Source organism: Leucopleurus acutus (assembly GCF_964270905.1).
Source record: "Leucopleurus acutus genome assembly, chromosome: 3".
Taxonomy (NCBI): Eukaryota; Metazoa; Chordata; class Mammalia; order Artiodactyla; family Delphinidae; genus Leucopleurus; species Leucopleurus acutus.
In genome coordinates, this window is record NC_139145.1 from 106,733,556 (window position 1) to 106,747,843 (window position 14,288).

The 14,288-nt window shown below is 35.7% G+C and overlaps 1 protein-coding gene across 1 annotated transcript in view; it reads right to left on the minus strand.

The window, feature by feature from the left end:
* The window catches only part of RASA1 (RAS p21 protein activator 1), a 107,346-nt gene that overhangs the window by 12,933 nt on the left and 80,125 nt on the right, over positions 1–14,288 (minus strand). The window contains exons 12-16 of the mRNA XM_082836052.1: positions 6,637–6,724; positions 4,506–4,583; positions 2,606–2,763; positions 2,018–2,094; positions 505–677 (exon numbers count right to left, since the gene is read on the minus strand). Coding sequence (XP_082692178.1) covers positions 505–677; positions 2,018–2,094; positions 2,606–2,763; positions 4,506–4,583; positions 6,637–6,724 — 574 coding nt within the window. The remainder of the gene's footprint in view (positions 1–504; positions 678–2,017; positions 2,095–2,605; positions 2,764–4,505; positions 4,584–6,636; positions 6,725–14,288) is intronic.

Genomic DNA, 14,288 nt, shown 5'->3' on the forward strand with positions numbered 1-14,288 from the left:
AGTACACAGCATTAAGCATTCTCAGTAACATTAACAGGAAATACGTTCTTCTGTATGTATGTATACATTTAGGAATATGTTCTACTGAATAAATTTATTAAAAACAATGAGTTTGTAATCTACATATTTATAGTCTCTTCAAAGCAATGTCATACTGTTGCAAGGCTTTTCAACCTCTGCCTGTCACTGTGCCACTAAACTGTGAAATTACTATATTTAACTCAATGGGTATGGTGGGAAGCAGCACATAGCACAGGGAGATCAGCTCGGTGCTTTGTGACCACCTAGAGGGGTGGGATAGGGAGGGTGGGAGGGAGGGAGACGCAAGAGGGAGGAGATACGGGGATATATGTGTGCGTGTGGCTGATTCACTTTGTTGTATGGTAGAGACTAACACAGCATTGTGGAGCAATTATACTCCAGTAGGGATGCTGGGGGGAAAAAAAGTTAATTATTTTTCTTAATGCCTTTAAAAATAATTGGACTGGTAAGTAACTTTAATACCTCTTTAAATTCGCTGTACTCTTCTTCTGGCATGATTTTTTCCATAGAATATCGTGCTCGGACGCGCAGGGATCCTGGCTCAATACCTTTCAATGGTATATGGGAGCTGAGCAAAAACCATTCATCTGTGGCATGCCCTTTCTGCAGCCGACTCAACTGGCAGCGCATAAATACTGTGACAGAAAAATATCAAATGATTACTGTCTAAAAAGATGACACTGTAATTAGTCACACAAATTTTCCTAATGTTCTATCTTATCTATAGTGTTAAATGCTTTTTATTAAAGGACTTTTCAGTAAGATCATAAATTTAATACTAAATGCTTACTTCATTCATTTACTGAATGCCTACTATGTGCCAGACTCTCTGATTGGCAGGGATGTAGGATACAGACATGATAAAGATACAGTCTCTGACTTGCATGGAGGTAACAGTCTAGCCAAGGAGGCAAGAAATCAATTATGATACCCCATGCTAAGCGCTGTAAAGTGGTGTATGCTAATGAAGTACAGAGAAATAATGTCTAATTCATTCTGTGGAGGTTAAACATCCATTCCAAACAGGTACCCCCTTAAGCTGACTTGTAACAGGATCTGGAAGTGTAGCTAAGTAGAAACAGAAAAGAAGAGTGTGTGTGCAGTCTGAACAGAAGGTATGGTGGATGGTTTTAAAAATCCATGGACAATTTAAGAGCTATAAGAAAGCTGGTGTAGCTGGAGAGAAGGATATACAAAAGATTCCACAGTGAAAGTAAGAGTGGGGAGGAGTGGATAAGGAAAGAGCCTTTCTTCTGTATCATTGCTAGGGGGTTAGATTTTTATCTTAAAAATAATGGGGGACCACTAAAAATGTTAAGCATTTTAATAGTAGTACAGAAATTACAGAATAAATATATTTATAGCGAAAAATTCAGGCTTTGATTCTGTTAACACATATCACTTTTTTTTCCCCTTAAGCCTGATTTTTAAGAAGGTATTTAAGGATTAACCTAATTCACTCTGGTGTGAATTGCTAAATCCCATTGCCACCTGTTTCAGAAACATACTGGGAAAAGTTGTGCTGCTGAGAACCAGTACTGACTACCAGAAGTGAGCAGTGTAATCTAGTTTAAAGAAAAAAATTTAACAGAGTGCTTTTTTTCATTTACATGCAAAGTATAGGAAAGTAGGAGAAACTTAAAAAGTAGGAAGAAGGGATAAGGAAGCACCACAGAAAGATGACCACTGTTACTGTTTTCTTTTTCCTCCTATACGTTGTGGAGGGAGGGTGAGCAGATCCTACTTTAATCCTAAAGGCTTAAGTTTACAGTATATACAATTTAGCCTTTTTGGTCTTTTTATTTTTTCTTTTTTAGATACAGCAATCAATACTTGTAGAAGTATAAAAAGAAGCTATCTCAAGTTACACTGCTTACACACCTTTTTAATTTCCATTTTAGACTATACTTCATTATGAATTTCCAAAGTATATAAAACATGCTTTTTCACTTTAGAAATTTCTGTGTCAACTTACAGATATCAGGATCTTTGCTTTTCTTCGTTTTATTGCTAAGAGTTATTTCAAATCTGTTGATGTCAGGAGGAAGATCACTAAAGCAGCAAGGAGAAAAAGAATTAAGAAAATGTCCTGGCATAAAACTATCTAATTCCTTTATTAGTATTGAATAAACCCCCTATTTCTGCTGCTAACCCAGCTGAAAGTGCTAGATTTAAAAGTAGATTCAAAACATGTTTTATTATTTGGTACACAGGAATACAGACAAGCAAATTACACTTTCCCTACTGTCTTTAACTTCCTGGAGTAAATCCTGGAAACCCTTGTAAACATTTTGTCTGTGTATGTTAGTAAATGTTTTTGGATTCATCAGTAATGGTAATTCGTATTAATAACTGGGTGAAAAACCAAGGACATAGCACTTTACTAGTAAAAGTGAACAAATACAATAGAATAAAAAAAAGTGTGTATTATTAAAATGCCTGAGCTTGGCACCGTGTTCTAATTGATTTAGATACAGAGTTAAAAAAAAAAAATTAAAAAAAGGAAAGAAAATGCATTACAGCAAAAGAAAATCATCTAATGTAATGATAAAATAAGACTTACTCAAAGACAAACTCTTCTGACCATACAGGGTTTTGCCCTTCCCTTGCATGAGTTTTTGCTACCTGGACACTATTCAGGTAGATGTTACAATATGGATTAGTAAAATGTTTTACTGGGAGTTTATGGGCTTCTTCAATATGTAAAACAAGACTGCTGACCTAAAGAAAACACAGAAATCGTTACCCCAGATTTCAAGAATTATGCATTAGGTTTCAAAGGCAATTATTATAAAAACCCAAAATAGTGACTTATTTTCCCCTTTTTTCAGAAAACATGACCTTCAGTTATATTTTCCCTTTTAATAAATTCTTCCCACTTAAAAAAAAATACAATTGTATTTTACAAGTTATTCCTCCAATTACATTCCTGCAAAAATAATGAAATACACCTTTTCTGCTATAAAACAATGGTTCAGAGAAAATGAAGTTGAGAAGATGATTTTTTTTTTTTGAGGATTCTTTATTAATTTAAGTAAATAACTCTTACCACCCAAATCAAAATCTAACATGCTATATAATGCTCATCTGGAAGATTTTCTTTCTACACAGAGTTCCACAGCTGGAAAATATTTTTAAAATATTGATTCTACCTTCTCATTTTACAGAAAAGGATACAGATCCAAAGAAGCGAAGTTATTTTTCAGTTTTGATGCAAAACTTAAACCATCTATCTTCTAGTGTCAGGTTCTCTTTCCCTCTTGCCACGTACTACTTGTGTGGCCTTGCACAAGTCAGTTTCTATGAGCCCCAGCTTCCTCAGATATAAAATTAGGATAAAGTCTACACTGCAAGTTGTTGTGAAGATTAGAAATGATATGTATAAAAGCACAAGCAGAGTACCTGGCACATAAAAAGGGCTCAAGACATTGTTAGCTATTATATCATTATGATTATATACTATTATACCTACAAATAATAATTTCATGCCTGAAATTTCTCACAAGATACAATCTACAAAAATTGAATCTGATTTTCCATAACTTTCAAAATGTTAAAACATGCTTTGAGAACACATAGTGATTATGCATATAATTAAATGTCCCTGGGGAAAGTATCAGACTTCTGGTTACAGGGAATAAAACTTTCAGTCATCTAAATAATAACCATTTATCCACTTCCAATAGAACAGTATGTTAAATTCACCAAACTTATTGGAAATTCCCATAAGTAAAACAAGAGTCACTTTAGTAAATACAAAAAAGAAACTTTCCTCAAAACTCCAAGAATATTAAATTTACCTAACTTTTCCAATTATCTGGGGATAACTAAAAGAAAAAAGCAAAGAAATGGAGGATATAAAGTTGAGTTTACATACATAGAACGAAAGAGAAAGCCTAGCTTAACTCTGCATAAATGAACATGCAGGCATGTGAAGGTTTCAAATAAGACAGGATACTACCCATAAGTTATGTAATAGGTTTCAAAAGCAATTACTATAAAATGAAAAACCCTAAAGTTTACCAGGATTAGTACTTTCAGTCAGATGATTTTTTCAGTAAGTACCTTTCTGACACAGGCCAAAATAATTTTTTGAAGAAGAAAAATAATAATAATAGGGCCGAACAGAATAGTTTCTGTTGTTGTTGGCTTGGTATTGTTACTTTAAGTGGAAGAAAAAAAGTCCTTGATATGTATTCAAAAGATGGCATTATGGGCTAAGTATCCAGCAAGTATATAAAGAATATTCTCTTTCATAAAGAAGTAACTATTTCTCCTGCTGCTGAAGCAAGTGGGAGCATGGCTTTACAATGCCTGACAAGATTCACCTCTCAAGAATTCTAAAGTGTTTGAAATGTTGCCCAAAATAGGTCATAGAGAAATAAAAATAAAGAGCAAACTGATAAAGCAAAATACAATCACAAATTTGTGACAATCACAAATCAAAGAAGATCAAGTTTCACCTGACGCAGGCGTTTATTAGCTGTCCCTGGACTACTTTTCCGTAAATTGCAAAATGCCTGCAGACCTTTCATCCAGTCCTACAAAAAATAACAGCATTTCAAAGAAATATAGTATACAATAGTTTATGCAGTTTCCAATCAACAGTTTGGGTTTTTTCCCCAAATTCAATAGTTCCTTCCTTCTCTAGACTGCCATTTCTAAACTCAGAGTATCCTGTGCTTTAAATACATCGGTGCTCCAACAAAATAAAACAGTGACCAAAACAATTATAATTCTGTAAAATATTGATTGTATTATCGTAGAATCTCTATATTAATCTTAAGTACCAATGAGTGATAATTTATTAGTCAGAAAATAAATTTACATATATCTAAGCAGTTAAACTTGAGGCACCCTAAAGCAGAACTGAACTTGATACATTTTGTGAAAGGAAGGTTGACTGCAAAACCAGTTGATAACGTGATGACTGATTTGATGACAAACATTCTAATCTTTACCTTAGACCATGATATAGGTAGAAATGTATAAGGGGGTCTGGGTGATTTATAAGCCTTTTAAATATAACATATTTAAAACAATATTTCAGCCTAATATTAAGTTGCAGCTATATTCTAAAATGTTTAATGATCTAGTACTCTGGAGAAAGGAGAGAACAATTTTAGGTTTACCAAAAATAAATCTAAATATTTTATTTGGCATACATGTTTCTAGAAAGCTCTGTACTACTGTTTCACTCAATTAGGTCTTTAGTTTGTTGGCTATTTCAATGAATCTAAACTCTGTCAGTGTTTAGAGAACGTCTTTTAATGGAGCAAACTTAAGACTAAATCAATTACCATAGCTTTCAGAAAGAGAAGACAATAACCAGAGATACCACAGGCCACCAAAGTAATAAAAAACTGGGACTATCAGTGGTATTTTTGAACTTTAAGGGATATATGGAAACAGAATATGGAAAGAGTATAGATAAATCCAATAAGATAATGTTACATTTATGTGAGGCATGCAAAACACATTGAAATGTCATCCAGGTATGTAAGTTAAACACATCTTTAGAAAGAACATGATAAAATAACTGGAAGATAGGATACTCAAGTTTAAGTTTCTTTTCTAGCTCAATATCTAACATTAAAAAAAAAAGTCAAACAGCAAAATACTATGAGCCCTATTTTTGCAAATTAGGGCTACATACCCACAAAACAAGGTTTTATGTGTATTATAAGTTAATAATGAGTATTCAATTGAGATATTTTTCCATGATGGAAAAATGATATTCAATCATAAGCCATAAAACACAATGGCTCATTCATCAAATTTATTCTACACCCTAAGATATTTTCGTAATTTATGAGTCAGGGGCCCATGCCAGGATCCAGAGTTTTAGGAGCATTTGCCTCATATCCAGGGTTGGCAAATTATCTTCTTTTTTTCCAACAAAGTCACTTTCTTTCACCTCTAAACTACCTTCGGGTTCCTTCCATAGAGTATAAGCAGAAGAAATATAGCCATATTTCTACAAAATACCTTTAAACACCCCAGAAATACTATGGTTCAAAGAAATCAAAGTACTTTTAAAAGGAGATTTTTAAAAACGTTTCTTCACAGCATTACTTAAAACTTAATAAAAGTTTTAATAAGGGCATTGCACATGGATCAATGGCTAGTGCTGAAAGTAAACATTATATCTAGACTTAGAGAAAAACAGAAAATTCCTCAAAATTTTTTCCTTGTGATGACTGAATTTCTATTTTTAGACACAGTTCAACCAGTGAATAACAACAATGCTTATTAGCAAAACTAACTGGCTTACCTTTTTGACTGTACTTAGAATATAACCTTTTTGCAGAGGATTTTCAATGAACATTCTCAGTTGGACTCAACATCATAGCCCATTTAAAGGTCAATTTAAAATGGAGTTTTCCTAATAACCCTACACTGTGTTTTTCTGCATTTCTTTCAAAAAAAATTTTTTTACACATGAAAGCTTCTCATTCCTTAAAATAAAACATAATTAGATTTCAGGCATCCTTTTTATCACATTATCTTAAATGCAACAGCTTTCTATTCCAGTTAAAAAAGAAAACAAGAGCTGAATAAAGTTGACAGTAGTTGAAAAACCAGTTAACTTACCTCTGCTTGTTCTGGAGTTTCTCCTGCAAAGTAGAAGATGTAATGTTCTTCACTAAAGTGCTGAACCACTATCTGAAAACAGTTTGGCCTTTAAAATACAAACAAAGTTATTAGGAAGTTTAACATACCAACTTTACACTAACTTAAGAAAAAAAAATCACAATACAATTATGTAATTTATATAAACTTAACAAAATTCTTAATTTAGAGAAATAATAATCCATTGTACTAGATTACTAAAAAGAAAATGTCAGCTGCATATATTTTAGAAAGCTTTTTGTCTGCACTATTGAAATTTTATCAAACTATCAAAGTTTAAAAATATTTCACAGTACTGTGTAGATTAATTTTAAAAGGCATTAGAAATAGAAAAGTTACAATAAAATTGAAGCAGGAGTGCTAGAATTGCATATAGCTAATTTAAAGACTTTAAAGCAAATAAAATATTACTAAACTCAGTGCTTCAGGATGATATATAATATACATTTATATGTACTGGGAAAAGACTAGACATGTTCTTTAGGCCTAAAATGTTCTTAATGGTTATCTCTCAGTAGATTGTGGGTGATTTTAATTTTCTTCTTTATAATTTTACCTGTTTTCAAATTTTTTTTTTACAACTGGCTGTTTTTCCTCATTCCATTTTAATGGAAACATCAGCTTATTCTGAGGATCAAATGACCTAACAGTGGTGTGCAATAAATATTAGTTCTTATCTTCCTATAGTATGCAGTGTGGTATAATTCATTTGACATTTAAGTACAATATTTATTAGATAGTAGCTTATATCTTTTTTGAAGATGTGCTGCCTTTCCAACTAGATTTGAAAATGTTTATAAAATGTTTAATAAGGGCCTTCAAGTTTTTGAAATTCAATAAATATTATTTCTATTTCTTGCTTTAACCAAAGAGTATATCTTACACTTCAGTGTTAGAAGGTCATAGCAAAGTATCCAGAGTACAAGCTTAACATTTATTAAAGATAAAACCATCTCTTCAATGCTTTGAGAATACCATAAAACAATGGAATATGTCAACTGAAAACTTCTGATTCTGAAAGTGGTTTGTACCAGACTAACCCTCCTGGCAGGATAAAATATAAACCAAACAAAACACAACTGTTTGAAGTCACTGGAGAACAAGCAGCTCAGACTGAAGGGACCAAGATCATAGTGAGGTGAGACTGACATTCTCCACAGCTTTTCTTTTCAAGGTGTTTGCCAATTCCTAAACCGTGTAGGGCAGGACTCTGGGGCAATAAGCAGAAAACAGCATCTAAGAGGCTAAAAAGCTAACAAAGCACATTCAGTTTCACAGTGCTGGGAGAGACAAATGAGTTCAGGGCCTTTAAAAGAGAAAGCTTTCAGTTGAGACCCCTGAAGAGCTATGCCTTCAGAATAAGAGCAAACCAGAAGCAGTACAGCCTTCACCGATACCTCCAATTGATTCCTGAGGGGGTCAATATGAACTAACCCTACTCTAACTTATCTGGCAAAAGAACAGTCCTTTCTGGAGACAATAACATTATCCATAGCTTCCACAGTTTTTCATACACTGTATCCACTATTCAGTCAAACATAAGTAGACATTACAGGAATCAGGATCAAATGACTGAAAAGCCAAAAGAAAAACAGACAAAGAAAGACCTACATATGATCCAGATATTGAGGACAGATACAACTTTCAACTATCTGTAATTAAAGTGCTTAAAAAAAAATAACAAAATAGAGAATTCTGCCACATAACTAGATATTTAGAACAAGTGTTCTAACAATTTAGAACACAAATTCTAAAGTGGCAAAAGTAATAAATAAAATTAAGACCTCAACAAACACATTTAACTACAGAAGAATAGATTTGTGAGCTGAAGGCAAATCAGAAGAAAACATCCAGCCTGAGGCACAGAGAGGAAAAAAATTATAAGAAACATAGAAAACCGTTTAATAGACACATGGGACATAGTAAAAGGAATATAACATGTAACATGAGTCCCAGAAGATTAAAGAGAATGTAGCAGTAGAACTGTTTAAAGGGATACTAATGAAGAATTTTCCAAAACTGACAACAGACATCAGGTCTCAGATTGAAGAAGCTCTACAAACATTAAGATACATTTAAGAAATATATATTTTTACAGTAGGCATATTTGGTTTAACTTTTGAAAATCTAAGGAAAGGAAAAATCTCAAAGCTTTCAGAGAAAGATGAAATACAGTACATCGTGAAGGAAAAAAGATACATTATCTCTAAAAGAGAAACAGAATGACAAAATGTTGAAAAGTAGAAAATCTTTAAAATGCTGAAAGAAAGTAATTACCAACCTAAAATTTAATATCCATCCTAAACATAGATAAAACAATAAATACTGCCACAGTAAAAGATTCAGCCTAAGAAAAGATACAGGTATGAAATTCCCACATAAATATTCACTACAGTAATAACTCTGTATGATTCAATGTCTTCAAACTTGTGCTTCTGAAATCGTTTATATTTAAAGTAAAGCAGGGAGGAGCTTCAAGATGGCAGAAGAGTAAGACATGGAGATCACCTTCCTCCTCACAAATACATCAGAAATACATCTACATGTGGAACAACTCCTACAGAACACCTACTGAACGCTGGCAGAGACCTCAGACCTCCCAAAAGGTAAAAAACTCCCCAAGTACCTGAGTAGGGCCAAAGCAAAAAGAAAAAACAGACAAAAGAATAGGGACAGGACCTGCACCAGTGGGAGGGAGCTGTGAAGGAGCAAAGCAAAGGTTTCCACACACTAGGAGCCCCTTCGCGGGCAGAGACTGCGGGTGGCGGAGGGGGGAAGCTTCGGAGCCATGGAGGAGAGCGCAGCAACAGGGGTGCGGAGGGCAAGGCGGAGAGATTCCCGCACAGAGGATCGGTGCTGACGAGCACTCACCAGCCCCCGAAGCTTGTCTGCTCACCCACTGGGATGGGCAGGGGCTGGGAGCTGAGTCTCGGGCTTCGGTTGGATCGCAGGGAGAGGACTGGGGTTGGCTGCGTGAACACAGCCTGAAGGGGGCTACTGAACCACACCTAGCCGGGAGGGAATCCGGGAAAAAGTCTGGAGCTGCCAAAAAGGCAAGAGACTTTTTCTTGCCTCTTTGTTTCCTGCTGTGTGAGGAGAGGGGATTAAGAGCACCACTTAAAGGAGCTCCAGAGATGGGCATGAGCCGCGGCTAACAGCGTGGACCCCAGAGACGGGCATGAGACATTAAGGCTGCTAATGCAGCCACCAAGAAGCCTGTGTGCAAGCACAGTCCACTATTCACACCTCCCCTCCCAGAAGCCTGTACAGCCAGCCACTGCCAGGGTCCCGTGATCCAGGGACAACTTCCCTGGGAGAACACACGGCACACCTCAGGCTGGTGCAACGTCATGCCGGCCTCCGCCGCCACAGGCTCACCCCGAACTCCATACCCCTCCCTTGCCATGGCCTGAGTTAGCTAGAGCCTCCAAATGAGGTGCTTCTTTAACCCCGTCCCGTCTGAGCGAAGAACAGATGCCCTCAGGCAACCTACACGCAGAGGCGGGGCCAAACACAAAGCTGAACCCCAGGACCTGTGCCAACAAAGAAAAGAAAGGGAAATCTCTCCCAGCATCCTCAGAAGCAGCGGATTAAATCTCCACAATCAACTTGATGTACCCTGCATCTGTGGAATACATGAATAGACAACGAATCATCCCAAATTGAGGAGGTGGACTTTGGGAGCAATGATATATATATATTTTTTCCCTTTTTCTTTTTTTGTGAGAGTGTATGTGTAGCTTCTGTGTGTGATTTTGTCTGTATAGATTTGCTTTTACCATTTGTCCTAGGGTTCTGTCTGGTTTTTGTTGTTGTTGTTATAGTTTTTAGTGCTTGTTATCATTGATGGATTTGTTTTGGTTGCTCTCTTCTTTTTTTCTTTTAATTACTTTAAAAAAATTTTTAATTATCTTTTATTTATTTTAATAACTATTTTATCTTCTTCTTTCTTTCTTTTTTATCTCCCTTTTATTCTCAGCCATGTGGATGACAGGCTCTTGGTGCTCCAGCCAGGCGTCAGGGCTGTGCCGCTGAGGTGGGAGAGCCAAGTTCAGGACGTTGGTCCATAATATCAAACGGTGAAAATCTCCCAGAGACCTCCATCTCAACGCCAAGACCCACCTCCACTCAACGACGAGCAAGCGCCAGTGCTGGACACCCTATGCCAAACAACTAGCAAGACATAAATACAACTGCCGAAAATCACAACAAGGCCACAGATGCCGGAAAACACACCACCAGACGTGGACCTGCCCATCAGAAAGACAAGATCCAGCCTCATCCACCAGAACACAGGCACTAGTCCCCTCCACCAGGAAGCCTACACACCCACTGAACCAACCTTAGCCACTGGGGACAGACACCAAAAACAACGTGAACTACGAACCTGCAGCCTGCGAAAAGGAGACCCGAAACACAGTAAGTTAATAAGCAAAATGAGAAGACAGAGAAACACACAGCAGATGAAGGAGCAAGGTAAAAACCCACCAGACCTAACAAATGAAGAGGAAACAGGCAGTCTACCTGAATAAGAACTCAGAATAATGATACTAAGATGATCCAAAATCTTGGAAACAGAATGGAGATAATACAAGAAACGCTTAACAAGAAACTAGAAGAACTAACGAGCAAACAAACAGTGATCAACAACACAATAAATGAAATTAAAAATTCTCTAGAAGGGATCAGTAGCAGAGTAACTGAAGCAGAAAAACGGATAAGTGACCTGGAAGATAAAATAGTGGAAATAACTACTGCAGAGCAGAATAAAGAAAAAAGAATTGAGGACAGTCTCAGAGACCTCTGGGGCAACATTAAATGCATCAACATTCGAATTATAGGGGTCCCAGAAGAAGAGGAAAAGAAAGGGACTAAGAAAATATTTGAAGAGATTATAGTTAAAAACTTCCCTAATATGGGAAAGGAAATAGTTAATCAAGTCCAGGAAGCACAGAGAGTCCCACAAAGGATAAATCAAAGGAGAAACACACCAAGACACATATTAATCAAACTATCAAAAATTAAATACAAAGAAAAAATATTAAAAACAGCAAGGGGAAAACAACAAATAACACACAAGGGAATCACCATAAGGTTAACAGCTGATCTTTCAGGAGAAACTATGCAAGCCAGAAGGGACTGGCAGGACATATTTAAAATGATGAACGGGAAAAACCTACAACCAAGATTACTTCTACCCAGCAAGGATCTCATTCAGATTTAATGGAGAAATTAAAACCTTTACAGACAAGCAAAAGCTGACAGAGTTCAGCACCACCAAACCAGCTTTACAACAAATGCTAAAAGATCTTCTCTAGGCAAGAAACACAAGAGAAGGAAAAGAGCTACAATAACAGACCCAAAACAATCAAGAAAATGGTAATAGGAACATACATATTGATAATTACCTTAAATGTAAATGGATTAAATGCTCCAACCAAAAGAAATAGACTGGCTGAATGGATACAAAAACAAGACCCGTATATATGCTGTCTACAAGAGACCCACTTCAGACCTAGGGACACATACAGATGGAAAGTGAGGGGATGGAAAAAGATATTCCATGCAAATGGAAATCAAAAGAAAGCTGGAGTAGCAATTCTCATATCAGAGAAAATAGACTTTAAAATAAAGACTATTAGAAGAGACAAAGAAGGAAACTACATAATGATCAAGGGATTAATCCATGAAGAAGACATAACAATGGTAAATATTTATGCACCCAACATAGGAGCACCTCAACATAAGGCAAATACTAACAGCCATAAAAGGCAAAATCGACAGTAACACAATCATAGTAGGGGACTTTCACACCCCACTTTCACCAATGGACAGATCATCCAAAATGAAAATAAATAAGAACACACAAGCTTTAAATGATACATTAAACAAGATGGACTTAAGTGATATTTATAGGACATTCCATTCAAAAACAACAGAATACACATTCTTCTCAAGTGCTCATGGAACATTCTCCAGGATAGATCGTATCTTGGGTCACAAATCAAGCCTTGGTAAATTTAAGAAAATTGAAATTGTATCAAGTATCTTTTCCGACCAAGACACTATGAGACTAGATATCAATTACAGGAAAAAAATCTGTAAAAAATAGAAACACATGGAGGCTAAACAATACACTACTTAATAACCAAGAGATCACTGAAGAAATCAAAGAGGAAATCAAAAAATATCTAGAAACAAATGACAATGAAAATACGATGACACAAAACCTATGGGATGCAGCAAAAGCAGTTCTAAGAGGGAAGTTTATAGCAATACAATCCTACCTTAAGAAACAAAAAACATCTCAAGTAAACAACCTAACCTTACACTGACAGCAATTAGAAAAAGAAGAACAAAAAAACCCCAAAGTTAGCAGAAGGAAAGACATCATACAGATCAGATATATAAATAAATGAAAAAGAAAGAAAGGAAACTATAGCAAAGATCAATAAAACTAAAATCTGGTTCTTTGAGAAGATAAACAAAATTGCAAAACCATTAGCCAGACTCATCAAGAAAAAAAGGGAGAAGACTCAAATCAACAGAATTAGAAATGAAAAAGGAGAAGTAACAACTGACACTGCAGAAATACAAAGGATCATGAGAGATTACTACAAGCAATTATATGGCAATAAAATGGACAACCTGGAAGAAATGAACAAATTCTTAGAAATGCACAACCTTCTGAGACTGAGCCAGGAAGAAATAGAAAATATGAGCAGACCAATCACAAGCACTGAAATTGAAGCTGTGGTTAAAAATCTTCCAACAAATAAAAGCCCAGGACCAGATGGCTTCACTGGCGAATTCTATCAAACATTTAGAGAAGAGCTAACACCTATCCTTCTCAAACTCTTCCAAAATATAGCAGAGGGAGGAACACTCCCAAACTCATTCTACGAGGTCACCATCACCCTGATACCAAAACCAGACAAAGAAGTCACAAAGAAAGAAAACTATAGGCCAAAATCACTGATAAACATAGATGCAAAAATCCTCAACAAAATACTAGCAAACAGAATCCAACAGCACATTAAAAGGATCATACACCATGATAAAGTGGGGTTTATCCCAGGAATGCAAGGATTCTTCAATATATGCAAATCAATCAATGTGATACACCATATTAACAAATTGAAGGAGAAAAACCATATGGTCATCTCAATAGATGCAGAGAAAGCTTTCGACAAAATTCAACACCCATTTATGATAAAAACCCTCCAAAAGTAGGCATAGAGGGAACTTACCTCAATGTAATAAAGGCCATATATGACAAACCAACAGCCAACATCGTCCTCAATGGTGAAAAACTGAAACCATTTCCAGTAAGATCAGGAACAAGACAAGGTTGCCCACTCTCACCACTATTATTCAACATAGTTTTGGAAGTTTTAGCCACAGCAATTAGAGAAGAAAAAGAAATAAAAGGATTCCAAATCAGAAAAGAAAAAGTAAAGCTGTCACTGTTTGCAGATGACATGATACTATATATAGAGAATCCTAAAGATGCCACCAGAAAACTACTAGAGCTAATCAATGAATTTGGTAAAGTAGCAGAATACAAATTTATGCACAGAAATCTCTGGCATTCCTATACACTAATGATGAAA